The 27,473-nt window shown below is 37.4% G+C and overlaps 1 protein-coding gene across 1 annotated transcript; it reads left to right on the top strand.

Annotated features, from left to right (window-relative positions):
- Positions 1–2,052: 2,052 nt before the first annotated feature.
- Positions 2,053–15,702, top strand: LOC147654039 (uncharacterized). The gene is made up of 5 exons (XM_086879743.1): positions 2,053–2,064; positions 3,292–3,541; positions 5,468–5,546; positions 12,544–12,595; positions 15,421–15,702. Exons 1-5 carry the CDS (start codon positions 2,053–2,055, stop codon positions 15,511–15,513), a joined length of 486 nt encoding a protein of 161 aa, XP_086735869.1. The 3' UTR covers positions 15,514–15,702.
- Positions 15,703–27,473: the final 11,771 nt, after the last annotated feature.

Here is a 27,473-nt window from a genome sequence, read left to right as displayed (position 1 = left end):
TTTGGCAACAGATAAGCCAGATACATCTAACAGCTGCCAAATATCACTCTAACTGGAGCTACAAAAAGTATTGAGAGATTAGCTTCAGGCATTGCTGCACATGTGAGGTAAGTTGTGTATGAAAACCCAGAGGGGCAATTATTTACCTTTCTTTCACAGCATTTTTCCCCTTTTTCAGACCTGCCTTACTTTGTTTTCAACCAAAGAAAGAAAAGAAGCACCTTCCACGAGGCATGCTTTTTGCTCTGTATGCTGTCACATTCCCATGTGTGAAGACATGTTATCTATCTAGTAGTCCCAACTGTAACACCTGCTGCCACCCAGACAGTATCAAGGGGACTAACAGCATTAAATTGCTCTCTCTTCTTTTCTGTGGTTGTGAGGTATATTCATATGTCTGATTATTGAGTTACAAGAACAAAGTATTCCTCTGCAGAAAGATCCTTTTTCCATGAAAATATTAGAACTTAGCTATTCTGCTTCTATGAGTGTGCAACATTAAGGCTAGACATGAAACCATATCAACATATCTTCCTTTGTCTCCTGTAAATCTTTTTTGTTGCTACAAAGACACAGTTTGGTATCAGTGCTCATTGTGGTGCCAGTGCTTTTTATTTTTATTTTTATTTTTAATTTCTCAGTTTTAAAAAGCATAATAAGAAAGCATTTTAAAGGGCCAAAGAAGAGAGGACTGATATAACAGGTAGCTATATCACAAGTGGAACAGCATAACTGCAGGGCAACTCAGAAATGCCAAGGCAAAAGCAGTAGGATGCACCAAAGTAAATAAACTCAGCTGATATCCCCACAAGTGGCAGAGGTAGCTGCTTATGCTAACGCTGAATTTAACAGCACATCCCTACCAAAGTAAGGAGTGGAAAAGCATGGCTGCAAACTGTCCTCATGGGCTTATCATTTTTGGGACTAAATTACTGAGCTAAAAGAACTCTGAGCTGCTATAACACCAAGAGTCCAGACAGACAGGCTTACACCCTATCTGCCAGTGCTGAGTTCTCTACATGTAGAAACATATGTGGTCATTCCAGAATTACTTGGAGTGACTCAATCACTGACTGAAATATCCAGGTGTCAAATAAAGACTGTCAAATCATAAGCACTCAACTGGGATCTCAGTCAGGTGGAGACCCCTGTAACCAAGTCATAAGGCTGCTGAAAGAGCCTGTGAAGTCAATAACAAGGGTAAATTAGCAGTCTCAGATCCTATTCTAGTTAAAAGCAGCCAGTTCTAGCCTGATTAGATATGCAATGTCACAACAGCCAGTGTGATGACACAGAATGTAAATCAGTGTAAAAAAAAAATCTGTAAAAGTCCAATCCTTATTTCTGTTTTCTGATTCTTATATGCTGCTTATTATAGCACTTAACATGTAAAAATCTTATAATTTTTTTATGCTTAATTTTTTAATAGCACATACAATAACAACAACATTGCTAGCAATAATATTTGTTACATTTCAGATCATGGCAGTCTTATTTGGCTATTGTCAGCATTATATCCTAGAAATTCAAACCTCCTGATTGCCTTGGGGACATCTTTTTACCTTCATCCTTACAATCAAGTGCTGCATTTTTACAGTGCTTGAGATTTCTAGGCTTTTTAAGTGGAGTTTCCTCTGTGCTTTGCATTATATTTTTCTGTCTCTTCGTTTGAGTATGGTAGTGGTCAAATGGAGGATAATGAAAATTTGGCTAGAACATGATGTTGTTTAGAAAAAGATCATTAATGGAACATAGTGGAGAAGTTACAGAGAACTAAGCAAAGTTTTTCACATAAGGCCATGCATCAACATGCAGGGTTTATTCATGAAATTGTGAAATTCATTTTAATTTTGTTTAACTTCTCCTAATGTCACCCCAGATGAGATCTATGTGATCAACACGTCCTCCTTTCTTCCACTCTTCTTATTCATCATCATGAAAATAACAATAACATTTTCTTACTTTAGAGTTTAGATTAGAGGGAAAACAGTTTGATTCACATTTGTGTGGGTGAAGGGAAAGACAAGTCAAAGATGTGTTTTGCACAGGGCCATGGCTTCTGAGGTACATCAGCAGTTTCTAATAGCTTTTGTCACCAGGATATGAAACTTGAAGTTTTGATGTGGCTTCTGTAAAGATTCTGAGTATTCTACTTTATATTTCCTCCTTCTCTCCATCAGTTTCACGGTTTCAAAGTGATAAGAACATCATAGCCATAGTGATCCTGTAGGCAGAGGCACAGAGATTTTATATCACATTGAGTGGTTTAAATATCAAGATGGAGACCTTGAAGTGGATAAATGTGGCAATTTGCTTTGTTAAGCAGATATTCTGTCATATTTTCCCTCATGTGGAGCTTTTTCAGGCCGTATGGCTTAATTTCTAGGTCTGAGTTGCAGTAATGCAGTCTGGAGGTCACTAATGCAGGGATAACTGTATGGTGTGATTACTGTGCCAATTGCCATATAGCTGTGACTCCAAGAGAAAGGAGGGAGCAACATGGCTATTTGGACACAGGGTAGCATCAAGGAATCAAAAGGGATCTGAGAGCTATCGGCTCTTTTCTCCCAATATTTGTGTACCAGCTTGAAAGAACAGCTGATTTAAAGACAAATAGTTGTGTTAAACTGGTTTATTTATTATATTTATATCGAACACCTACAGTTATTATAATAGAATGTTCAAAAGTATTTGCCCTTCTTTTTTAATTTCTTTTTTTTGTACATTTCTTAAAATTTTGTGTGCAATTTATTTTTACCTTTCTGTTTTAGCAGGTACATGTTCTCATTTTACTTATGTATGCCTTATATGCAAACCTGTTTGGGGATGAAAATATTTTCTCTCCTTGTTTTCCTGTTGGAAAATGTGATGCCTGAAACCATAACCTTTACTAAGAAGTTTCAGACAATTATAGTATTAATATATTTTAAAGATCCTCATGGCCATTGCAATGACTGGATTGCATTTCAAAGTCAACAACATCCTTTCTCACTTTGTTTCAAAGAAGTTAAACACATTAAGATTTGCACAACCTGTTCTGGAGATTTACAGGAGTAAGACACCAAATGACTGAAGGAGACAATAATCTTTCATATGATCTAATATCCTGTAGTTGTTTATTTCTGATGGGTTCAGAGAAGAGGGAAATTTATTAATTAATTGTAAGAATGCAGTGAGGGTTAGCATAACTTGTAGCATCCCATTCAGTGCAGCTGGGAGTCTTGATCAGGATGTTTTGACTCATTACTCTGGGCCTTCATCAGCTGATGAAACTAATTTTTTTTTCATCAGCTGATTAAGATTCAAGATAATGAATCGAAACATGCCAGAAGTAATTCCCTTCAGGACTGGAGAGAGGATGTTAAGTTGCTTGCACGTGTATTTAGAAGAAACCACAAAAAGCATAGCTTCCCCAGTTTCATTTTAAGTGGTGGAAAAAAGCGTGAGCTTTACACACACCTAAGAAGTAAAAACCAGCCCCAAACTAGAGGACAGAGAAGACTATCATATTTCAAGCAGAATAGGAGAGGAAACAAGACAGGTAAAGAAAGAATAGAAAAATGCAGACAAGGGAAAAATTATTGCATGTGTATCAACAAAGAAGTTAGGGAAATATAAATTCCAAGTATTTTGGGTTTGTTACTAAAGCAGCAAACACTCTTCAGAATGTTTTTGATTTTTTTTTCTCTGCCTTGCAGTAAATGTATGTATTCTAAAATCTTAGAAGTTTTTTACATCAACTTTTTAGATTTCCTTTGAATGTTTACTGTGTTGCTAAGCATTGACTTTGACAAAGGAGATCTTTCCATTCAGTTTGAAAACCTTTGCTGTCAATATATACAAATGCCACTATATGTTTTCTTTTGGGAAATATTTGGATGATTTCCTTCCTATGTTTTTTAACACACAATTTGAATGGGAGGTTTTGTTTATTTGTTTTCTGACAGAGTTGTGGTTTTAAGCTGAACAGCAGGCGGGAAGGGAGATAGGAAGGGACAAGCAGGACTTGTACTGGGGTTGTAGTCTGGCCAACAGTTCACTGCTCAGTTACAGTTAATGGGGTGAAAAGCTGTGATAAGGCATGTGATCAGAATAGTTAATGTACTGTTCCTTCAGATAGCTGAATTCAGGGCTTCTTAAATGTGGTTTGTTATTACAGAAGTTGAAAAAGGAGTAGTCTCAGAATAGGAGCCAAGTTTTTTAACATATCCACAGAAATGTCAGCATTATTTTAGCAAGTGATTCATAATATCTGTAATACAAAATCTTGTATTTTGTATGTTGCATTTTATACAGTAACTGGCAAATTATAGTATAGCATAAACTGAAAGTTAAAGATTTGTACTGCATAGCATGGCTGTGATCCCAGTGTCTTTAAACCACAAGGACTGGAAGTATGTAGCAATTTTCAATGCAAGCCTCTGTTACCAGAAAAGCGGCTGAACTCTTACATGTATGATTAAGGATCACTGCTCCCTGCAGAACGCAGCTGATCTTCATGTTTCTAAAATAATCTTCTTGCTGGAACACTTTGTTACGATTGCATACAAGGTTTTGGGAAAAGGCAAAGTGCTGCAGAACTGAAAACATTTATTTTTCACTTGTCTCCCCACAGATATATCTTTCCTGTAACAATTTCTAAACTGTCAGCTTCTCCAGGCACCATCAGTAGGTATATTAGAAAGCAGGAGCTACTCCTATTGTGCAATTTACAATGTGCAATTGAAGCAGAGCAATTGTCATACAATCTATAAAGACTAATAAACATCTTCAAAGAGGGTCTTAATTGCTGCATGATTTACTGCACGGAGAATACCTTCTCTTTTGTGTTTGGAAGTATTTTCCTGCAGGAGAAACCTTTTTAGCCAGGCTTTTATGGGCCAGTCTTTGCTTTGGTAGCATGCATTTACTAGCTGTATAATTGGTGGCACAGTTCTTCTATCATAAACATTGTTATCAGTTAATTAAACTTGAAATGGAGCTTTGTTCCACAACATGTTTTGTCAGATTGTTTTCCTTATTTATTTATCATCATAAAATTTTATTTTATGACTGGCAGCTTCTCAGCCCTCCAATAATAATATAAATCAAAACAAGATTTTAGTCTTCATGCAATTTCCTTTTGGTCTCAAAATATGAAACCAGATGTTTTGGGCATGCTAAAGATGCTTTTCATCTTTTTTTAGATTCTTTCAATGCAGTCAAAGTAAATGCATTTTTAAAACCAACTTATGAAAGTTAAATTTCCTTTGTTCGCCTGGGTGTAGTCTGGTTTGCATTGCAGCAGCAATGAGAGACCTTCCAGATAACACACAGAATGCCATTAAAGAATTACACATGTGTGTCTCAAACCTCAGACAGCACAGGAACTGTATTAATAGCAGATCAGTAGATTTATATTACGGTTTAAAACATTATGGACTCCTTTTCTTTTTCCTTTTTTTTTTTTTTTTTTTATTTTTTTTAGGGCTTAGCAAACATTTAAAGGAAGATTGGACTACAGGACATCTCTATGTGTATCCTGCAGTCTGTACACACTGTACACAGTAAGTGTTAACCTACAATATTTGTTCATATATCTAGGAGCCTTTTTTCTAAGTTGAAACAGATTTTTTTATGATGCCCTAACGAATTGTCATCAGTATTTCCTTTAAGCAGTGAATCCTTTTTCAGTAGACATTAGATCTGGGCCTAAGGCTATTACTAAAGGACCTAAACATTCCCAGGTGGGCTCCTCTTCAATAATAACAGAAGCCTTGAAGGGATTTGCTGATACTGAAAAGAATAAGAAGTAATAAACAGGAACTGGAGCAAAGTGGGACAGTTGTTATGAACATTTGCATGCCAGTCGTCAGAACTCTCCATCCTATCAAAATATTTCTGGCTTCTTACACCTGAAAGCAAACAGAAAGGCTTTGGCAGGCTTGTGTACTGGGGTGGTTTGGGGTTTTTTGTCTGCCTTACAAGCCGGGACTCCTGAAGGACTTCCCTACATTATCTTCCACCTCTCAACTCGGTGCAGGAAGGGAGCAGACATTTCCCATTAACCCTGCTCTGGTCTCAGGCATTAGGTAAATCATAAGTTTTATATTAGGACAATATTCTCAACCCCACAAAACTGTAAGTGAATCTGAGTGCTGCACAAATTGCAGAAGAGATGCATATTTGCCTGGTTATAGCATCTGTTAATTCTCTGAGCCTTGGTTATTCAGAAAAAATAAGTTGAGAGGTAAGTATGTTACTGGAAAAGAGTGGAGAAATGGAGCCTGATAAGTTGTTATAAATTGTTTGTTTGAAATAAGAAAAAATATTCTTTGCCTAGGTCCATATGAAGCTTCAGCTATTTAACTATGAACTGAAGGCAGGACCAGTCCTCAATAAAATAATTACCTTGGGTATCATTGTACATGATGAGTAGGCAGCTTCGCTGGCTGTCGTGGTTTTAAAGTATTAGCTAAAAAATCACTAGAAAACTTACTCCTTTCTTGCTGTGAGATATGGATTAGGAGAAGGGCAAAACAGGCTTAAACCTTAAAAGGAATAAAGCTTTTTTTTTGGGGGGGGGGGTGGTGTTCATAGATTGATCTCACTTTTCAATGGTCAAATCTACTGTCAATTCTCAGAAATGGACAGTTATTGGCTAGGAGAAAAACTCCCAGCAGCCTCCAGCAGCCTCAACTTCCTTAGCTGTTTCCTTTTTTTTTTTTCCTTAAATGCCCATCTATCACACTGGCCATTAAACTTCAAAACTTTTATCCACCTTTCCTCATTCCACTTCTTTGTTGTCTCATACAAGTTCCACTATTGCAAAGCTGCAAGCATGCAGATGGCAGATATGAGAATTTCCTCTTTACTCATGTTAATATGGAAGGATATTTAGATATACTGTATATCTTCTACGTGCTCTACTTACAGCCTTTTTTAAAACTATGAAATAAGCAAAGAATGTTGCTTGCATCTGTTTGCATGGGTTTGGTTGCGACTTTTTGTATACATCACCAAGCTATATGGCTTTCCTTGTAGGAGTGGTTACCTCGTAATTAATTTTGCAAGGTGGTTTCTACTACCCCTATCCTGTGCCCCTGAATTCACTGCAACACCCCATGCAACACTGTTTTATTTAGGCCAGTAAATGGCACCATATTCTGACCCTATGTTATGGTATGCAGACTAATTAAGTGCAACTTTGTTTTTGGTCATTGGTGTAAAAAAATAGGGAAGATGTGTATGGGTTAGAGCCATTGAATGCCTGCAAAACCTCAGAAAGTGTATATTTAGTTTATGAAATGTTCCACTAAAGTCTTACTAAATACTCACTGTTGAGATTTGACATTAACCACCTTCATTTGTCATAATAAACACACAAATTTTCCACTTGAAGTATAAAATCTTATTTTTTAATAAGAAACAACTATGTTTATCACAGCTTTCTGAATTCACTGCTCAGATATCAGACTAGATTCATAATGTTTTGATATTGTCCAGAAGATGTATGTTTTCTTTCTCTAGTTCTTTTCTTTTTCACTTTGCAAGAGTCAAATAAGACTTAACAAATACCTCCTGTCATGTGGTGGTAGGTCAGATACCTGTGTTATATAAATCTTTATACTGAGAGTTTATGACATTTTAAACTTGGAGCTTCATTCAACTTGACGATTTTGGCAGCAGCCAATTATAACATTAAGCAGTTCACAGAACTTAACCTAAGACCTAAAATTATATAATTTTTGTAATGACTGATTTGCACCTCTCCCAGTTCATTTAGAGCAATTCAGTTCAAAAGTCTTACCCTTCTTAATCACTCCTTTTTAATTTGAAACTCCAATGTCTCTATTTTTCTACTCTATCTACTTAACAAAAATTACCAATAAAATAAAAAAGGAAAAATAAATTAAAAAAAACCAAAAACACAACCACCAGACTTGCAGGAGCTATATGATTGGCCATGTACATGCTAGAGGAACAAAAAGAATGGAAAATTATTGCTGTTGCTCAAGAGGCCAAAGAATGAGAAGCATTTTTGACTGCATGATATTATTTAAAATTATGATAAGAGAGTTATTGAAATTGTGAGTTTTTAGCATGATAACAGTGAAATTTCAGGAGATAAAAGATGGGGTTTGATGCTGCACAGAGCTCCATAGTGAAAACCTGAGCACTGGATGATGCCTAGGTTTTTTCCTCAAGGTACAGTATTCTTGTTTTCCTCTGTCCTCCTGGAGACTCAGTGGCTCTAAAAGACTGTGATAGACAAGAAATCAAGATAAACAAAGGAGAGGTTTGCAAGTCACTCAGAGTTGGTCATCCCCTGAAGTGCCCCTGACAAAAGTAAATGGGAGAGGAAGTTCTGGTGGGAATGTAAATAAAAGACACAAATGCTCTGAAACCACCGAAACAATAAAACAGAAAATAAAGGATTTGTTTCAAATTTTAAGGTAAAACAGGTTGGAAAGACCAAGCCACAGAAGAAAGGGGGACATACAGTTCCTTGAAATTTGCAGCAGTAGCAAAAGATGAAGAGACTAAAAGACATAACATCAAATTAGAAAATGCAGCAGCCAGAAAAGACTTCTGTATACCACTATAGGTTTACCTAACCCTCTCTTCTGAAACTTAAAATCACTTCTCCCTTTCTGAACAGTGCCCGGTCAGATTATTCCATAACAGACAGAGCTAATTCCAGTAACCAGATTTTAAAACCAGCTTTATCCTGAACAGTTTATATTGCAATGTATAGCTTTGCTATAAAATAAGTTGCATGGAAAAGAAGGCAGAGAGGTAGCTTGTTAGCAGGATAGAAGGAGTTGTAATGCTTTTCATTTGGAAGCATCAGCTTGATAGCACTTATTTGTCAAATACGCTTTGATAGGATTTGAAACCTAGTTTGAACACCTGCAGCACACTGTTTGACAGATCTTGGTTAAAATACATTGCATCTTGTTTAAAATAATGCAGTGTCTCAAGTACCTGGGAGTCATACTGAGGGGAGAGAAACCCCCCTTGTTAAATATTTACCACTTCAGTCCTGAACATCTGCAATTAGCTAAGAATGGTGATGTCAGTGGACACTTCCCAAGGTTAGCTGCCTCAGTATTTGTACAGATCTAATCTGAAGTCTTTTCTTGAGAAGAGGAACGCATCCAAACTCAACAAATTGTCATTGACAAATGACCATAGCAGTCTAAGGATAAAAGAAGGGCAAGTTTTCAATAAAGAAAGAGAACATGAACATGAGCATTAACAGAATAAACCCTACCTATTCAGTGTGTCTAATCCTCCGTAATTTTTTAAACTTGGATTATTTATTATCAAGTAAAACTCAAGATTTTTTTTTATAACTCTCACAATTTAGACAACAAAAAGCCACAAGTTAATCGCATGGAAGTTTTTTTGTTATTTGTGGGTTAAGTTGGAGGGTTTTGTATCTGAAAGGGTGAAGAAGGCTCTGTGCAACATCAGGATCTGATGCTTTCTGGGTGACATGCTGCTCTTTGTTAAATGGCTCAGTTAGTGAGTCACATCAGTTTTGCCAACCCTACCCTTCATTGTGGAAGGGACAATGCCAAACTGCCCCAGCCTTATGGGCCCTACTGCACTGAACAGAGAGCCAGGACACAGGAATATGAGGGGAAAAAGCCTGGGGTTTTCATCACTGCCTGATAGCAAGAGGCTCAGAGTAGGTGCAAGGGGCACCTTATGAGAAGCTGATCTCTGGAGGACTGACCTGCTCCTCTGGAAGGAAGGGGCTGCCAAACAGCCATGGCTGTGAGGTGTCAAACAAGGCAGGGCAGCACAGGGCAAAGTGACAATGATGTCAGTCCCTACAAAAAACAAACCTGGAAGCCTAGCAATGAGGTTCAGATTTTTAACGACTTCTAGCCAGAGCCCTTCAATACAGAAGAAAATTAGATGAAGAAATCTAGTGGATAGAAATTAGGTGTCAAAACCTTGTGGCTCAACTTCTGGGGTCAGGCTGTGAACTAGCATGTTTATTTTTCAGCAAAAGAAAACTGGACTACTGTTTTTTGATGCCAGTTCACTGGTAAACCAGATATAGGCAAACAAAACAAATGAGAAGTCTAGGTGGTGTATGGGGTGTAGGTGTGTTTTGGATAGTTCTAGAGTACAAACTTCCTGCGGTGACCAAGGCTACTAACGAACATAGAGCAGCTTCTTCTGTTTGGAGGCAAAATAATGGAGGCTATTGCCTGCTTCTGCAGTTTACAGAATTGTTCAGAAATGCTCATAATGGAACAGTTTTGTGATTTTAGCAATCATTCAATATTCAATATAAACTTTTTTTTCCTTTAATGCCATTTTTTTTTTTAAATGTTAAACATAGTTATAAAATTTTAATATATTTACCCTGTTAAGGTAACCTGTTTAAATCTACTCTCTAGAAAAAAATTGAACAGGAAAAAAAAACCCAACAAAAAAACAAAAAAAAAAAAAAACAAAAAAAAAAAAAAAAAAAAAAAAAAAACAGGGAAAAAGGAACAATTTGTTTGCTTAATTTTTTTGTGAAAAATATCTTTTGCCAGACTCCTTAGAGAGTGCACTGGACAGTAGTCAAACAAATTCTCATATCCATTTTCATGTTATTAAATGCATATAAATTTATCAAACAAAAGATTCTTATAAATCATCTGCTTTGATCAAATTTTCATCCATTTCATTACCAAGATTTTCCTATACAATGTATGAAAAGCCTGTATCTCAGAATGTCACGCAGAATTTTGTTTTTATAATAACTGTTTGTAGTATAAATCTCCAAATTTTTAAGTGTCGAAAGGGGTGATGATTTCATTAAGGACTGCACCAGACTGCCCATTGACTCTATTTACAGAACACTAAGTCTATAGAACCCTGTTTCTGTGGGATGAAATGCTGAAAAGAAGGCAGATTTAATTGTCTTTTTTTTCAGTGTTGACTGTTTACTTTCTGTTCACTGAAGCTCAGAGTAGTTAGCAGTCTATGTAAATATGCATTTATTCTAAGGCTCATATTTAATACAGTTTTAAAAAAAAACAATCTGCATCTACAGTTTATTCAGTAGAAAGCAGTGTTATTGAACAGTAGCATGGTAAGTAATGATATTCAAGAATTTTTTCCCCAGCTATCAATTTTTAAGAAAAAAGAAAGGAAATCCATATATTGTGCTAGTGACAAAACAATATGCAGTCATTTCAGGGGGGAGGATCTCTTTATTAGAAAGAAACATACTTTAATTAGAAGAAATATGTTAATTTCAATAGCATATTCTTCATATCTCTGCCCCTAAAAATCTTTGCACACACCTACATTCTTTTTATGGACAGTACAAAGGAGGATAATAGATGCCTATAAAAGTAACTAGTGAAATTCTGCATTAGGATAATCTGTCACCCATTTCCATTTTTTCTGAAGAAAGCAAGCATAATCAAAAGCCTAAATGACAAAGAGTTGACAGTAAGATTCTGTAGTAAATGATTCCAGAGTCGCTGGCCTGCGGAGATGCTGAAGAAGTCCCCAGCAGACCTGATTAATTCCAGTTTCTCCAGCTGCCAGGGGAGCAGAGGCTAAGCAGTTTCACAGAGAGGAGCCTATTACCACTACTAGGCTGAAATAGATCTAATCAACTCACAGCCGCTCAAAAGAAAACTTTACAGGTTTAGCTCACTAAGGCAGCGCTTTAAAATGATGACTACAAAGGATCATGGGAGTCTGAAAGCATTTAGTCTTTATTGCAGCTCAAGGAAATTTTCTGCTGTGGTTAGGCCATGCTAATTTACTGAACATGACAATGCCTCCCAGATTGTATGACATCATTTCAATAATGGCTCTCGTCCTCTTAGTTAAATATTTCTACTACTACATTTTAAATTCTGAATACTTCATTTATTGGAATACCACCTATTTTAGGATTAATTAGGTTTACCATTCCAGATCTATGGGCTAGCCTGCTTTATCATTCAGTTTGAATGATGATGCTGCATAATTTGCCATGACACTGTCATAAAAATTGCATTTATATTAATTTATTTTTATTATTTTCATAAAACGAACCTCTAGAAATACTCTGTACTTCAGCTGTAAATTTTATATCAATTGTACGCTGCTTCAAACAGTGCACAAGCTTCACAATTAATAATTTGAGTGATTTTAAGAACAAAAAATTTCAACAGCTTGAGTATTACTAATTTTGACAAAAATTATACATTCAAAACAAAATACCTTCAAAACTTTTATTTATTTTTTTTTTCATTTTTTTCGTTTGTTGCTGAGGGGTTTTTTTAAGACTTCCAGTCCCCAGGGAGAATGTTAAACAATGAAATACAGATGTATTTTGTTAGATTAAGAAAATAATTCCATCAACTCTTTTTTTAGTATTCAATTGAAAAACCTTCCTTAACAGAAAAAGTCTGCTTTTTTAAAAACAATCAATGTTTAGAAACTCCAAGCATAAGTAGTTGTATGATACAATATTCTAAAGATGTAACACGATACGCACTCAGTTTGTAATGCACTTCTTTAACGACGGCTAACACATTATTTTTTGATCAGCCTACCAAGTGATTTAAGGAAGAAGCACGCAGCAGAATGGCATTTGGAAAAAGTAAGTCACTTGTGACCCTGATGGGGAAGAGGGAGCAGTGAAAAAGCAGCAGTGAATCATGTGGAGGCTGGCTTCCAGGGCTGGGAGCCGAGAGGTTGCTGGAAGCTGCCACTGGCCTGAATAGAGCGCAACTCACTCTGCTGCTCCCGGGTTTCCAGCTGCCCTGTGCGTGGCTGCTTTTGTGAAAAGAGCTGCACATTTGCAATTCGTGGCACAGTGGAAAAGTGCTGTGTGTTGGGAATAGCACTGTTTGCATGCATTTTAGTGTGAGGTTAAATGGCAATGGAGACTGAGCTCACGTTGTCCCTGGAACACAATGGCTGAGGTTTAACATCTCACACCGGGAAAGGTACCTGGGAAAAATGCTAGGAACAGAACAAAACTTGTCTGTTTTACAGCACTTATTTCATACAAGAGACATATCTGATGTATCTTTCAACCAGTATAAAAATCAGACATTCTTCTACCAAGTCTTTTTTTATTGCAAACATAGAACTTCTGGGAATTAACTAGAGAACAGACTTCAATAACCAGTGATCCACTGCTCAATAGATATATGAGGAATTGACTAAAAGGAAGAGAGAAGGATTTGTTTCCACACAGTTTCTTGCATGTCTTTTGAAACTATTTTAATAAATTACTAGAAAATGAGGATAGGATACTGGTTTAACAGAGCAGTTTAAGTAATTTCTGGAATAGAAGGAAAAAAACCAAAGTTTCCTTCATCAGTCCTTCTTTATCCCATGACTTTTCTGGAAACTGAAAAGTTGTACCAGGCATTCTGGACACCGAGTTGCAGAGAAAATGTGAGACAAGACAAGAACACATTTTTTCATAGTTGAAAAGTTGAAATGAGAAATGTTGGAGCACTGTGAATACCAAAGGGTGAGCTGTCTATCTGTAATTTGGAGAGAGCAAAGTAGTTTAGCCAGGAATGAGAACTGTAAGGCTTTCAAAGTCTTCAGCTGAGTCGGTTCACCTGGGTTGGTGGACTGTAAAAGCTGGAATGAGCAAGAACAAATAGGAGACACAAGGCAGGAAAAAGCTTGGGATCTGCACTGAACAAGAATTTCCAGCATTCATGAATGAAGGTAAACACAGTGAGATGAAAATATTACCCACCTGGAGCAGCCTGTCCATTTTTGAAGTTGCTGAGGTTGTGAGAGTGTTAAAACTGTGGGGATAAGAGTTAGTATGGATTTTCTCTGTTCTACTTCAATCAAGAAACAGATAGTAATTGGGAACATAACTATCATTTTCACACTATGAATCCTTGCCAGTGGTTAATTTTTTTTTTCCTAATTTGTTAATTGATACAGGCTTTCTCCAAGTTCTCTGAGAAGCAATTCTGGTTGAAGCTAGAGTCAAGAAAATGCTTTTAGAAATCATAGTTTTCTTTTAATAGTGGCCTCTCAAAAGCACATATTGCTGAATTAGATTATTAATATAATATTTTTCCTGTCTGGGGAGGGCTGCTCCTTCTCTGTTCACTGGAGAGCTGCAACTGAAGGGGATCAATACCCCTCATGCTGCTCATACGTGTACACTCTCAAAAAGAGTAAGGATTAGTGTGTTTTGGACTACAGAACTCCAAAGATTTCTATATATTTCTAGCATTGCAGCTATCATTCTCTTGCTTCCTGATTTTAAAGATATAAGTCAAAGTTGGTTAATGTCAACAGAACGTTTCCCATTCATTTTAATGACATTTGATCAGACCCCAGAGAGAACCATCACCAAAAGAGCTGGTGCTGGCTTAGAGAAAATATGGGCAGGGGATGTTGCCACAAGAGAGCTGCCTGTTTGAGAGCACCTGGTGTTATCTCCTTTTCTACTAAAGCAAGTAAATGAGGAGAAGAAAATATTTTAAAACTTTCAATTTGCTACAGATCAAGTTGATAACTAGCCAAGGTGCTGGAAAGGCAGCAGGTCCCCAGGACTGGGGTTCACTGCAGGGGAGGCTGTCAGGGTGGGACATCTCAGCCAGGAACTGTCCCACCTTTGGTCATGGCAGCTCTGATCTGAGGCTGACCTTGGAGAGCAAGCCCCAGGAGGAAGGATGCCCACGGAGTGGAGTGTGTGGTGGGCTACGCTGCACTGTGCCCGTTCTTGATACTCTCTGCAGAGCGACACCTTGTTATTATGCGTGTTGTGATGTTGCTAATGTGTATCCAGTGTCTCCAATCAATGTCATACATAGCACAATAGCTCGGGAAGCAATAGAGCTGTCAACGAAGGAAGTGGTAATGGACCACAATGGGAATTTCAGTGCACAACAGGATCCATTACTGGAACGGTAATGGCCAGGATGAAGGTGGAACAACAAATGTCAAACACAAATAGATGTGTGCATGCCTCTGTGTGTGTGTGTGTGTGGGTGCACATTTATATTTATATAACACTCATAAATACTTTTGTGCCCATAATATGTTTATACATTTATACATACACACATATATAGATCCTCAAAATACTCTGTGCATTGTTTATAAGGTACGTGTTGATTTACCTCAGCCAGTGAATTTTATTCTATCGTTTGGGTTGTTTTTTCCTGACAATGGTATGATATCATCTGTGAATATGTAAATGATCTATTATAAGCTGTGAAGATTTTGATGGGGTTTTAAGGGATTGGGCTGGATGTATGAGAATGGGAAATGCTGAAGGAGAGAAATGTAGGACTTGTGAAAATAAAAAGTAAAACATGGCAAAGAAAGTATCAAACAAAACATATTCTAAATGGAATGTGGATGACCAATTCACAAGTTCTGTTTCCTAACATACATAAGATATATTAGAAAATGTCTTGCTCTCTTTTCTTTTAGTGCCCCTTATGGAGACTTCCAACTGAGAATAATACAATAATGTATCTACCATCCATCTGTCAAGGTTCTTACACTGGCACCCATGACTGTTGAATCAGAATACTAATACTTAATAGAAAATTATGCTTTCCCCACAGAATCACTCAAAACACCACAAAATAAAGTTTTCTATCACCCTTGCAAATCCTGTTTGATTTTATCTTTGTATTTTCTCTGTAAGGAAGATTTTTGTATACTGATTTCACACTATTTAATACATACATTAAACATTTTTTGAAGCTGCTATTATGAACACATTCTTTTGGTACTAATTGCACATAATAAACACATGAGATGAGATAACACTATATAGCCTTATTATCTTACGTTTCATTTTGACACCACTCATTACCTAACAACAGCACAACAAACACAGAGTTAAGTGTTTAAGACATTCAGGAAATCCAGGTGCTGCACAGAGTGTTACCAGACAATGCAAAGGTTCTCCTTTCCCATGTAAAGCCCCAGAGCTGGAGCTGACAACATGTGAAGGGATTTTTGTATGAGAATTATGTCTCCATACATGTTCTGCAGGCTTTCAAGAAGCTGTAAAATAAAGCCAAAACAGATACCAGAAGTAGATCTTGGGCCAGTTTTAAAAGGCACTCTCCACTGGTTAATGCTGTCTCACCAATGAAGCTCGAGCTAATATGCCAATTTATGTCATTACAGATCATAAGCAATTTTCACAAGACTATGGGTGTTAATTCCTTTCTCCTAGTTAAGACCCTCCTTGAGCAATTATAGTCTGCCTGCTTAACTTCCCCTGCAGCTTCAGCTCTCTAATGTGCGCTTCCCTCTTTCTTATCCCCCAGTCTGGGCTGCTGAAATCTGCCAGATATTGTGAAGCTTCACAATTTATCACAATGTTTCAGCACTATGTACACAGTTTAAACACAAATACCATGCATTACTGCAAAGAATATCACTTTTCAGATTTTCCCCCTAGTTACCAGGTGAAGGACTATGAAATTTTGTAAATCTTATAAGGACTTGAGTAGGAAAATTCAGTCCTTTACTGAATAATAATAAAGAATAATAAAGAATAATAAACACCTTTAGATGTTATGGACCTTAAAACCTTGTCCTTAAGAACATAAAGCATGGATTGGTTTCAAGTTAAGCTGAGTAATATTGTCAAGTTTTGAAAGAGGACTAAAAGAAAATAAGTATCTGACTACAGTACATGTATTTAGAACTCATGGTCCTGTTACATTTCTGGTTTACTCTCAGTTTGCAGTTTCTGTTCCCAAATTTCCACATTTCCCTGATTGAAATAGAATATCACTACAAATTCTAGCTAGAAATTTCCAATTTTTTTCTTCTTTTCTTTTTCATTTGTAAAAAATGAGAGCAAGAAAATTAAATTAAGAAAATATGGTGTCTTGGAAAAACCATACCACTTAATGTTGGAGAACCCATCAAAAAAAGGTTGTCTAGATCAAATACAGTTCAGCCCTAGAAGAAAACATAGAATTCCATTTGTTAGCCAGCTGAACATGCATAAATAGAAATGCCAGGAATTATCACAGCTGGCAAAAAAACTCCCAATACCTAAAGCCAGCCAGTAGCAACAGAGGTCTCCAAGTAGCCTTTGTAGTCTTTGTTTCTTTTGTACCACAGAGAAAGAGCTGACATATGGCTCTGTCAAATGGCAGATCTGCTAATCAGAACCCTCACAACCTCTGAATGTTATGGTACAGGAGGATGACAAGTTTGGTTGTTGAAGGTAATCACATCAACATGGTAGACATATTTATGTTAGGCTTTTCACTCAGTCTTGTACATAATAGATTTACTGAAGTAGAGCAATAAAAAGTACCTGTGACACACCTTGGGTAGATTCAAAGTACTTAACTGATCTCACAAATATTTCTGTTAATGGTGTGCTTCTATCAAAGTCTCACAAAGATAAGCTGTGACCATTTACTATTTAACATCTTATCAACTACTGGGGAGAAAACATGGACTGGTGATTGACAAAGTTTGCAGATTACACAAAGATAGGAGGAGAGGTAAATGATGATAAGAGTACAGCATTATTCCTTAGAGAGATTAGAACCCCTTGGGAAACCAAACCCCAGTTCAAATTAAATACGTTTTACTGCTGCATACCTCTGTGAAGAAAGAAGTTTGTGTGTGATTTTAGGATGGGGAATTCTGTTCTGAGAAGCAATGACATCAAAAAAGACTTTGTCCACAGTGGGGAATCACCAGACAGCAGCTTTTCCATGCAGCACTGTGGTTAGAAATCTAAATAAATAAACAAAGAATTATCTCTATTAAGCCTTAAAACAAGATCACTGCAAGTAATCATTGGTAAAGCTGTGAACAGTTTAAGTCCTCTATAGGCAAAATCTGAGATGTTTTGAGTAGTCACAAGTGATGTGATATGTTTCTATTCACATAAGTATCATCAGAAATTAAGTTTTCCTATGGGAATACTCAGGACCAGGAGTTTGGAGTGCACACTCTGTGAAAATTCACCAAAACAGGTTTAAATGTGCTGTTCTAAAGACCATGCCTGTTCGTCTTCTCCTCTAGAACTTGTTTTCCCAACACCTTATTAGAAAATCAGTGAAAAAGAAAGACAAAACCAGAAGGAATTTAATTTTTTAAAAGCATACAGATAGTCACATAACATTTGTACTATCTTCGTTCTTGATTAAAATTTAGTGAACAACACTTCTTCTTCTCAACTACAGCTAGGTACTGAAGTCACTTTGTGAAGATACTGCAAGAATCATTCAGGTATTAAGTGTCTATCACTTTGATAACTAAGAACCTACCTGAATATTACACTTCATAATATTGAAAGAACATAGAAATGTTGCAGCACATTCTGTCTGTATTTACTCTATGGCAGCTTAATCACTGATTAAATACTAGTAACAATATGAAGATTGACGTACGAGCAACGGGAGAAAGAAAAGTTAACTGCACAAAGGTGAATTGCTCTAACTGAAAATTGTTTCTGTCCTATGTACAGCATGAGCTTCATCAAGGAAACCAGCTTTCTCTTTTGAGTAGTGCCCATAAACTCCACAGAACTGATCAAGTGGGGAGGGTGAACCATGATTTTGTTAGCAGAATCTCTGCTGACAGTCTGAAAATCAGATGTTATACTTAAAATGACTACCCAATATTAAAAATCTGAGTTCTGAGTGAAAAGAAGATGATACTAACCCACAAGTTGAAGGTTTAACTTTGACTGTCTCTAAGTTTACATAATTGGAAGGACACAGGTTTTCATAAAGCCGTGCAGATTCTGTCAAAACAGTGCTCACTTGGGCATTTGGACTTCATCTTCACACAGTGCAAATCATAAAAAAAAGCAAATTGTTTTCCCCAAAATGCCCGCTATTTAAATCTGATCAATGAATGGATCTGATAAAGATCTAAAATATTAAAATATGGAATTATTATGATTCACCATAGAAAAAAGAAAAACACATCACTGATGTAAGGTTTACAGAGTTTTTTATGAATGCTGACAAAAGTACAGGCTGGTGTCATCATCCTGGAATTGATGTTGCTAGGAATTTCTGGCAGGTAGAAGGGGCAGATAAGTATATAAATAAATGCACGGTTTCTGGGCAAGAGTAGAACCAAATTAAGTTGTTCTGAAAATTAACCAATAATTTTCAACAGATCAAGTTCTTCTGTGATATACATTTAAGAATTAAACTTAAATTAGCTCTTTAAAGTGGCCATGTGATTTAATTATTCAAAATGTACACAAATTTAATGAGTTTTTAAATATTAAAACTATTCTCTATTGTCACCACTGTGAGCTCTTAATTTACAGAGCAATTAAGTCAGGACCCTCATTTATCAGTACATGTGCGTTTGTTGAAAACATAGTCAGTTTTTATTAATTGATGCTATAGAAATACTGAGGTAAAATTAATGTGTGTGCTTCAGAGGTCATGCTGGCGATAGTAGGTAGCTAGCAAGGAGCAAGACGTGAGAGAAATAAGTAACTGCTGTTCCCTGATTACACTAGAGATAGCTGAAATATTAAGTGGCACAATGGGCACTATGCTTAGCCAAAATGCTTGCAAACAAATGCCCCCTGAGTTTTCTCTGGCAAGCATCTGTCATGGCAGTAGCTGTGAAATAGGGAAACTTCAAAGCTTTAGTTTCTGATTATTAGCAGTGTGTGTAGTGTAATGTTCTTACATTTTTATGTAAACTCAGCGTTGATGAGCTGAGAGGGTAGAATTAAAAAATACTTCAGCTTGCCTTTGTTCTTTGGGACATGGCTGACAGGAATGTTATCAGGCAGGAGTCTCTCCCAAGTGTCTATCAACTGGTGAATTACAGGGAGTATGGGGCCAAATTTGCAAAAGAATCAGGTGAATAGCTACAGAATTGGAACACACTTTTTTCATACATTTTCCCTGCCCCCACTGGTGCATCTACAAAAGCTCTGTGATGGCACAAAAAGTGGCTGAAAAGTAGGTTAGGCATAAATATGAGCACAGGCTGGGAGCTCAGAGATTTTGGGAGAGGGCTGGTGGGCCACAAAGTGTCACCCCCTTTGTCGCTTGTGCTGTTGGAATACCAAGGCCATCCCTTATATCTCTACTACCCCAGTACTCTTTTACCAGTAAATAACAATTTATGATAGAGACACTCAAAATAAAAAATGCAAGATGGAAAAAAAAAAAAGTTAACCCACAGAATTATAGAATCATTAAGGCTGTAAATCCAGCCAGGCCCTTCTGCTTTGTGTGATTGTGTATGATACATAAACGATAAAATTTGATATTTAAAATTGTAAACAATGCTCTTATCGGAAGTGTCTTCCATGGGCCATAGGGAAATTCAGAGTGGAAGGCTCATGTTTCCTCTGGAACCTTTCTCATGGAAAAGCAAAGACTTCAGCTAGATAACTGCTACTCAGATGTCACCCTGTCCTGGGCTCCATGGCTGCATCACACCTTGTTCCTTAGTCTGTGTGACAAGGTGGGAGAGGTGGGAAACTTTCACTTCCTTAAGACCTCTGGTTAGGGCACATTTTTCTGCAAATCCTGGCAGCTTATTGAAAAACTTTGAATCTTCTTTCTGATTGTCTAAAAATTTCAACTGATCAGAGATACACAATTTACCTTTTAAGAAACCATGCAATTTGTCTTTCTTGTGCCATGTTCTGTTAGAATATTTAATTTTTAGTTATTTTTTCAGACTATTTGTCTTACATTGTTGTAGGTCAATTTATCTGTGATTCCTCAGGTTGCTCGTGTGCCTTTTTGAGGACTTTGTGAGACATTATGGCCATTTTTATGGAAGAACATATTTTTCCAAATTAAACATTTTAGTGTTTATTTGGAACTTCAACAATGGATGAGCCAAGCTATTTTTTTTCTTTGCCAATTTCTTCCAAGATTCTTTCTTTTGACAACTTGATCTCTGATACCGCCTTGTGTTTATTATCTGCAAATAATTAGCTTAGAAAAAGGCATCTCCATAGTGAATGCAGATGCAAAGAAATTGCTTCATTTTTATGCAATATTCTTAATTGTTCTCTTTATCTTTAGTGGTCCAGTGTCTGACCAAACCATTTGCAAGCTCTTTGAATTTGTCTATGGACCACTGCATGTGTGTGGGGGAGGGGTCAAAAGGATTTACTTATAATTCAGAGCTGGGAGCGTAGTATGGAATCTCTCTTTCTGATTATTTACCAACCACCTTCTCCAACTATTTTACCTCCTGCTTATTCACTCCCCAACCTGTTTACTTTTCATTTGAAATATGTGGTCAATGGGCTGCTGCTGATATAGGGATGAGATATGATCCTTCTCAATCATTCCACTTATTTGGGGAGCCACGTGTATGTTGCCCATAAATAATTTCTGATAAAGTGATTTTAATTGCTCCTGAAGTTTTCTCTGACATGGCATATTCTATTGAGACCAATGCTAGATCATTTCTGATTTGGAAATGCATCAGTCTTAATGTTACTGTGTACCTTGCCTCATTCTTGCATTTGTGTATATACATAGCTCCTGTATCTTGATTTATCCTGTATGTCATTTTGGGCCAGAAAAATGAACTCTTAGCTGCTCTGCTGCTAAGAGAGGGACAAGCAGTAAGTAGTCTGACACTCCCGATCTGGTCTTATAGTCAGCTGGTAGAGATCCTAGTCTTATTAAGCATATAAAAATCTTTAGTAATCCTTTGCTTATTCTCAGTCACAGATCAAGACACAGTGGGCTGTAGAGACCAAAATCTGGAGAGGGGGGAAAAAAAGGAAACAAACAAACAAACAAAAAATTAAGCTAAATATCATAGTCCCCTCCCTCCCAGTCCCAAGAATTTTGTATTTATTTTAAAGTATCTTCATCCCCTTTTCCTCACTATTTACCTGACTGGTTTGACTGTGGACAAAGCCACAACAGAGGACCATTGACACTGTATACCTACAGCTGTCTAAAATACTCAGATTTAGAAGATTAGACAGTACAGGTCTTCTTCAAGGCTGTTATCCCATTCAACAAATCACACCATTTAATACACACTGCATGACATCTTAACCTTACTTATACCTAAACTTCCCCCTTAAGCTTTGCATTTCAGTGTCTTATTCAAATTTCAGATCTTTATCATAAACTCTGAGCAAAAATGTTCTCTTATGCTTGAGTGTACTGATATATGTTTTTGTCAGGCGACTTTTAAACAGCAAGTGACATACCTCTTTCCAATAACTTAAGAAATGGTCCTCTGCACAGATATCTTCATGCCTCAGTGCACAGTGTATCTTGATGTCTTAATAGAACTCATACCCAAAATGAGTCTCTGAACTGGGTGTGGAGCCAAATCATTCCCTGGTGATTCCTACAGCCCACAGAGACTACAGGTGAAACAGGACACATAACAAGTGCCACAGAAACAGACCTTGCTATTTCAGGGAGCTCATGGGTTCAGAAGAACTGGTAAGGGAGAAAGACACAAAGTTGATGTGATTAGTTTAAGGCTGCTCAGTGACCCTGTGGCAGATCCAGGCAGGCAGGAATGCTGTGAACCAGGTCACAGCAACCTGCACCTCACACACTGCCTTTCCAGGCAGAGAAATCTCTCTGCCATTAAAAATAAAGTTCAGTGCACACGTCATTAGCATGCTCCATTTACTAAGGATTTTCCTCGGTGAAAATAATGTTGGTGCAAATAGAAGGAAAGATTAAATGGCTTTGGATGGATTTGGCACCTACTTTTCACTGTTAGTCTCTCTTTCTTTGGTCTGTGGTGCATTAACAAAGATGCACAAACATTCAGCTTCTAGTCCTAATGGAAAACAGGGGGCTACAGCACAACAATGATGTTGCTTATCTATGTGACCCCTAAAGAATATGACATCTCACTGCAATATATACTTTCCCATCTGCTCCAAACTGGATGGTACCCTCCTCCTCATGACATCTTTCACTGCAACCAAGTTCCTGACTAAAGAAATAAAGTGACTCCATCCATTCCCAGCAGTTAAGGTTAAAGAGATGCACTCGGTTCTAAATCTCAGCTGCTAACGCTCTCTTGACCTTTGACTCGCCTTAACATGGCGAAGTTTGATGGGCCCATGCCAAGCCGTCTTCTGTAACCCATGAGTTGGTTAATATACTCCCATTTCTCATTCAGACAGCCAACAGAGGCAAAAAAGGCAGCAGGGCAACAAATGCTGTCTCCTGCAAATGCTCTGTAATAAATTGCTCTTTCAGTAGTGCAGAAGACAGATTTTTCTTTCTTTTGCTTCTTTCCTCCATTTGCACAGAAGTCACCAATGGAAAGCTTGCTTTCCCACCTGGCCCCAGCTGACTGTGCCCATAAATTTGCCTATGCAATGCCTGTTTACGGGTCGCTGCTGGAACACGGAGACGGGTGCATTTTCTAAGCACCGGGTAGATAATCACAGTAATTGATGTTTGGAGCTGCTCACTCCTAGGAGCATAGGGTCTCTTTCTCCCAGTGAGGCCCTGCTCCATGTTATCAGTCCAGCCCATAATTAAATATCACTCTTTTACAATATGTTTCAGGTTCCTTAATGAGTCTAAAGCAGAAATAGTCACCTCTTTCCCCTTTGAGCTTTATTTGCTTGTTATTAAACAATGTTATTGAGCTGCCTTCTTTCTCTGTGTTGCCAAACCTGCATCATTTCCGTTTTATAATTGCACAATTAGAGTCAGTGCTTTGCTTTCATACATCAGCAGGACCAGAGAGAGAGAGAGAGAGATAGAGGAAAAAAATCAGGTGTTCACAGACAACTCAAATGCATCTTATTTTCATTAACTACCAGATTTTGCAAAATGGGAAGCTATTTATCATGATCTGTTTTCTACCACCAGCCACCCCCACCACCCCACTCTGGTGACTTTCACTATGACCTTGTGCTGTATTGTTAAGGGTCCAATTTGCTCATTGTTACTTGCCTGCATAATTCTATGCACCTCCCCCACCATCTTTTTTTTTTTCTTTCCCAAGCAAAATCCAGTCATTTATATTCTGAGACTAAATGGTATTCCTCCTCCCCTACAGCCTCCCCCAAAAAGGAAAAAAAAAAAAAAATAATAAAGCCCTAGCAAGCTGTATAACACTAGTAATTCCTTCTAACAAATTTCCACAGATCCCCCCCTCCTTACACACATGCACACACACTCTCTCTCTCTCTCTCTCACACACTCTCTCTCACATGCACACCCTTAAGCTGCTCTAAGCAGTGTATTAAGTAGCTGAAGAAAATCCATTCACATTCTGCTGTGTCGCTTTCTTCTCAAGTCATGAACCCATCACAGACTTTTTCTAGCTGTAGGTTGCCACGGTGAAGATTTACAATGCCAGTTATTCATACATCTGCCTTCTCTTTTTTCCCCCCTTATTCTTAAATCCCTTGGGCGAGGGCAACCTTGATACTGAGACTCGTAAAATTCATGCAGGCTTATCATCCTTGGTGAAGGCTTCAGGCATGCATTACCGTATCCAACTGCCTGCTCACCGCCATGACAGAACTGGGCCTATAGCTTTTATTTCCAACAGGGGGAAAATGTAGTAATGTGCTAAATAAAAATATATTAAAAAAATATATAAAAAAAAAAAAAAGCTTAAATGTTTTGAGGAAGAAAACAATAGCTAGCATTATCAATTTGTCTTAATGATTTTAAATTTCTTTTATTTGCTCTACCCCCTACAGTAGCTAAATTTAAAACCTGTTTGGTTTTTGTTGTTGTATTTTTTTTTTAAAGCACCATTTAATTTTTGTGGAATAGTGTTCAGAAAGTCCAATCACACAGCAGCGGGGAAGTACAGTACTAATGCAGCCTCTGAACTCCACATCAAAGTAATGAATACAACAAATCTGGAATGAATTTTAAATGTAAATTTTTAAAGCTTTTTCCTGATTTCTTTTCTGATTTTTTCTTTATTTTTAAATACTTGACATAAAATTTTCTTGAAAGAAATATTTTCTTGAAAGGAGGTGGAGATGAGATGAATGCATTGATTTTACAAAATAAAAACAAAAAATTGAAAGCAGAAGAACCCAAACAAATTGAAAGTGTTCAGTTGCAAAGTCAGAGGTCAAACATGAAGTCTGCCAAAATGCTAAGCACTGTGATTATAATTTTGATATAACCATCATTTGCTAGGACATTAATCACATTTGTATATTTATCTGTTCTTTTTTGAGGATTACTGCTACAGAGTATTGGGGAATCCTCTATAAGGAGTTAAGGTGTGAAAATCAGAAGGGTTTTTTCAGAGTGTATTTTTTTCTGTATTTTCCAAAAGCCACAATTATGCTAAAACCACTCAAACTTTCAAGAAAACAGATTGCTGGATGCTGTGTTAAAACACTTGCACAACTCTTCTGGGTGTTTTTTTTTGTTTCCATGAATATGTGCAGTTCTAAGTCTATTGTTTCATTTTACTATGCTTACAAGTCGGTCATGATTTTAGGAAGACATAGTGCATCTGAACTATGAGCATCCTAAAAAAAGAAATATTTCAACACACTTATGCCTGTCCAAGTGAAGTCAGCATAGCTAGAATGGGTGAGAGTTACAGTGAAAAAATATGAACATGGAGTGCTGCCTCCCGAAGATGCCTAGGTGTGTGGCAGACTTTTACTGGAAAATTGTAACTTGTAGTTTCAGAAAGAAGTAGTTTTGAAGGCAAAAGATTATTCAAAGAAAAATGAAACCTCATGTCCTTTGAGAAGTCGCACCCCATTATCCTCATCTTTCTTTCCCCTTTTGCGTTTTATTGTTGCTTTAAATGTTTCAAAACTGTTTCAGCCATTATGCTGTCAAAAGTGTCTTTTCAATCTCAGATCCATATCTTCTGACATCCTAAGACAGCTACAACAGAAAGGAAGACTTGTGTTGATGTTACTCAGTCAGCATTAAGTTGTCACAAGTGCTGTCTCACTTCATCTTGGTAGTGAAGCTTAGAGCCCACTCATATCACCATCTGCCTGCACAGAGGTAACATCCCGTTTGCATGATGAAGCACTATTTACAGGGCTCCACTCTCAGGTCCACAGGGCTCTGACAGCAGCACATCCTACTCAGTGTGCCACCTAGAATCACCTGGAAGATGCATTTCTCAGCAAAACAGCAAGAATTTGAGTCAGAGACACAAAAAATGTTGGTATGTCTCCACTGATACAGCTCTTCTTCCACTTAGATTGGTCTTTGTAATTACTCTGATTACCTCAGGGTCAGTCACCTTTCCTGGCCAAGGCAGTGCTTTTTGGACATCTCTTTCCCACAGAAGGGAGCATTCTATGGTGCACCCCAAGTGGGAGTTCACTTGCCTTACATAGATACCACAGGGCAAGGAAGAAGAGTTCTGTTCATCCAGCCTTATGCTGATTTACATTACGAAATGCCTAGCCACAAGTGCAGGTCTTTGCAAGAGGACATGTCACTGCTCCCACAACAGACACACTGCTGTTGGGGTATCTCTACTCCAGGCATCCAACATGAGCTTAAACTGTTTGGAGGGATGGAGATGTACCTCCAGTACCTGCAGCAGAGAGAAGGCTGCTGCTTTTTCTTAGAAAGATATCTGCTGCTATCCTGATTCCACCAGGCTTCTTGCTGATGCCCTTTTATAGGCCAATGGCCTCAAAGGGTCATCAAGTCCAATCACTTCATGCACAGGATACTATGCAATCAATGCATCTAGAAAAGCAACCCCAAAGGAATAAAAAAGAAAGAAAAAGAAAAAGAAAGGAAAAGAAAAAGGAAAAGAAAAAGAAAAAGGAAAAGAAAAAGAAAAAGAAAAAGAAAAAGAAAAAGAAAAAGAAAAAGAAAAAGAAAAAGAAAAAGAAAAAGAAAAAGAAAAAGAAAAAGAAAAAGAAAAAGAAAAAGAAAAAGAAAGAGAAAGAGAAAAAGAAAAAGAAAAAGAAAAAGAAAAAGAAAAAGAAAAAGAAAAAGAAAAAGAAAAAGGTAGGTTTCAAGGGCATCACAAAGTCCTTAAGTTCCTGCAGTAGCAGAACTGGCTGGAAGCCTGAGTTCTTCAAGAGTGTAGGAGTTACCAACACTACTTGCTGCCAATTAGTCTTTGTATGTGTTGAGTATCCTCCCCCAAACTGGCTTACAAAGGACTCACCTCCCAGATATTTCAACTAGAAATCCAGACTGTTTAGCTCAAACAGCAAAGAAACTCATGTTATTTTCTCTTAGAAGGCTGTAGTCCAGCTGATATGGTAAGCATTGAGAACCACAAGTGTATCAGTGACACCTCCCACCAAGACACTCTTTTCCTGGTAGGATTTTTTTCAAGCATCAGCAGAAGCTGGTACCCATGCTCAGTGAATTTGGCCCCATGGCTTTGTTCTTATAAGGACTCACACTTAGAATAGCTTTACTTGTTTTACCCAGTCAGTGGGCTTGATGGTTTCCTAGCATTGTTTCCTCTTGCTGTTGTCCCTGTCCTCTGATTGATCCATTGGAGAAGTCTCTCTAAGCCATTAGACAAGACTGCAAAAGAAGACTTTTCAAAACTTCTTTCCAGTTGGG

Source organism: Cyanistes caeruleus, chromosome 3, assembly GCF_971803275.1.
Source record: "Cyanistes caeruleus chromosome 3, bCyaCae1.hap1.1, whole genome shotgun sequence".
Taxonomy (NCBI): Eukaryota; Metazoa; Chordata; class Aves; order Passeriformes; family Paridae; genus Cyanistes; species Cyanistes caeruleus.
Note: the sequence above shows the minus strand (reverse complement) of the source record. Positions and strands in the feature narration are given on the sequence as shown.

What these genes read in the sequence shown, in the direction of transcription:
- LOC147654039 (XM_086879743.1), top strand. An exon ending in TAGGAGAGGAAACAAGACAG is followed by an intron (nt 3,542 to 5,467) that starts GTAAAGAAAGAA and finishes TATTTTTTTTAG; the next exon opens with GGCTTAGCAAACATTTAAAG. An exon ending in CAGAATGGCATTTGGAAAAA is followed by an intron (nt 12,596 to 15,420) that starts GTAAGTCACTTG and finishes CTTTTCTTTTAG; the next exon opens with TGCCCCTTATGGAGACTTCC.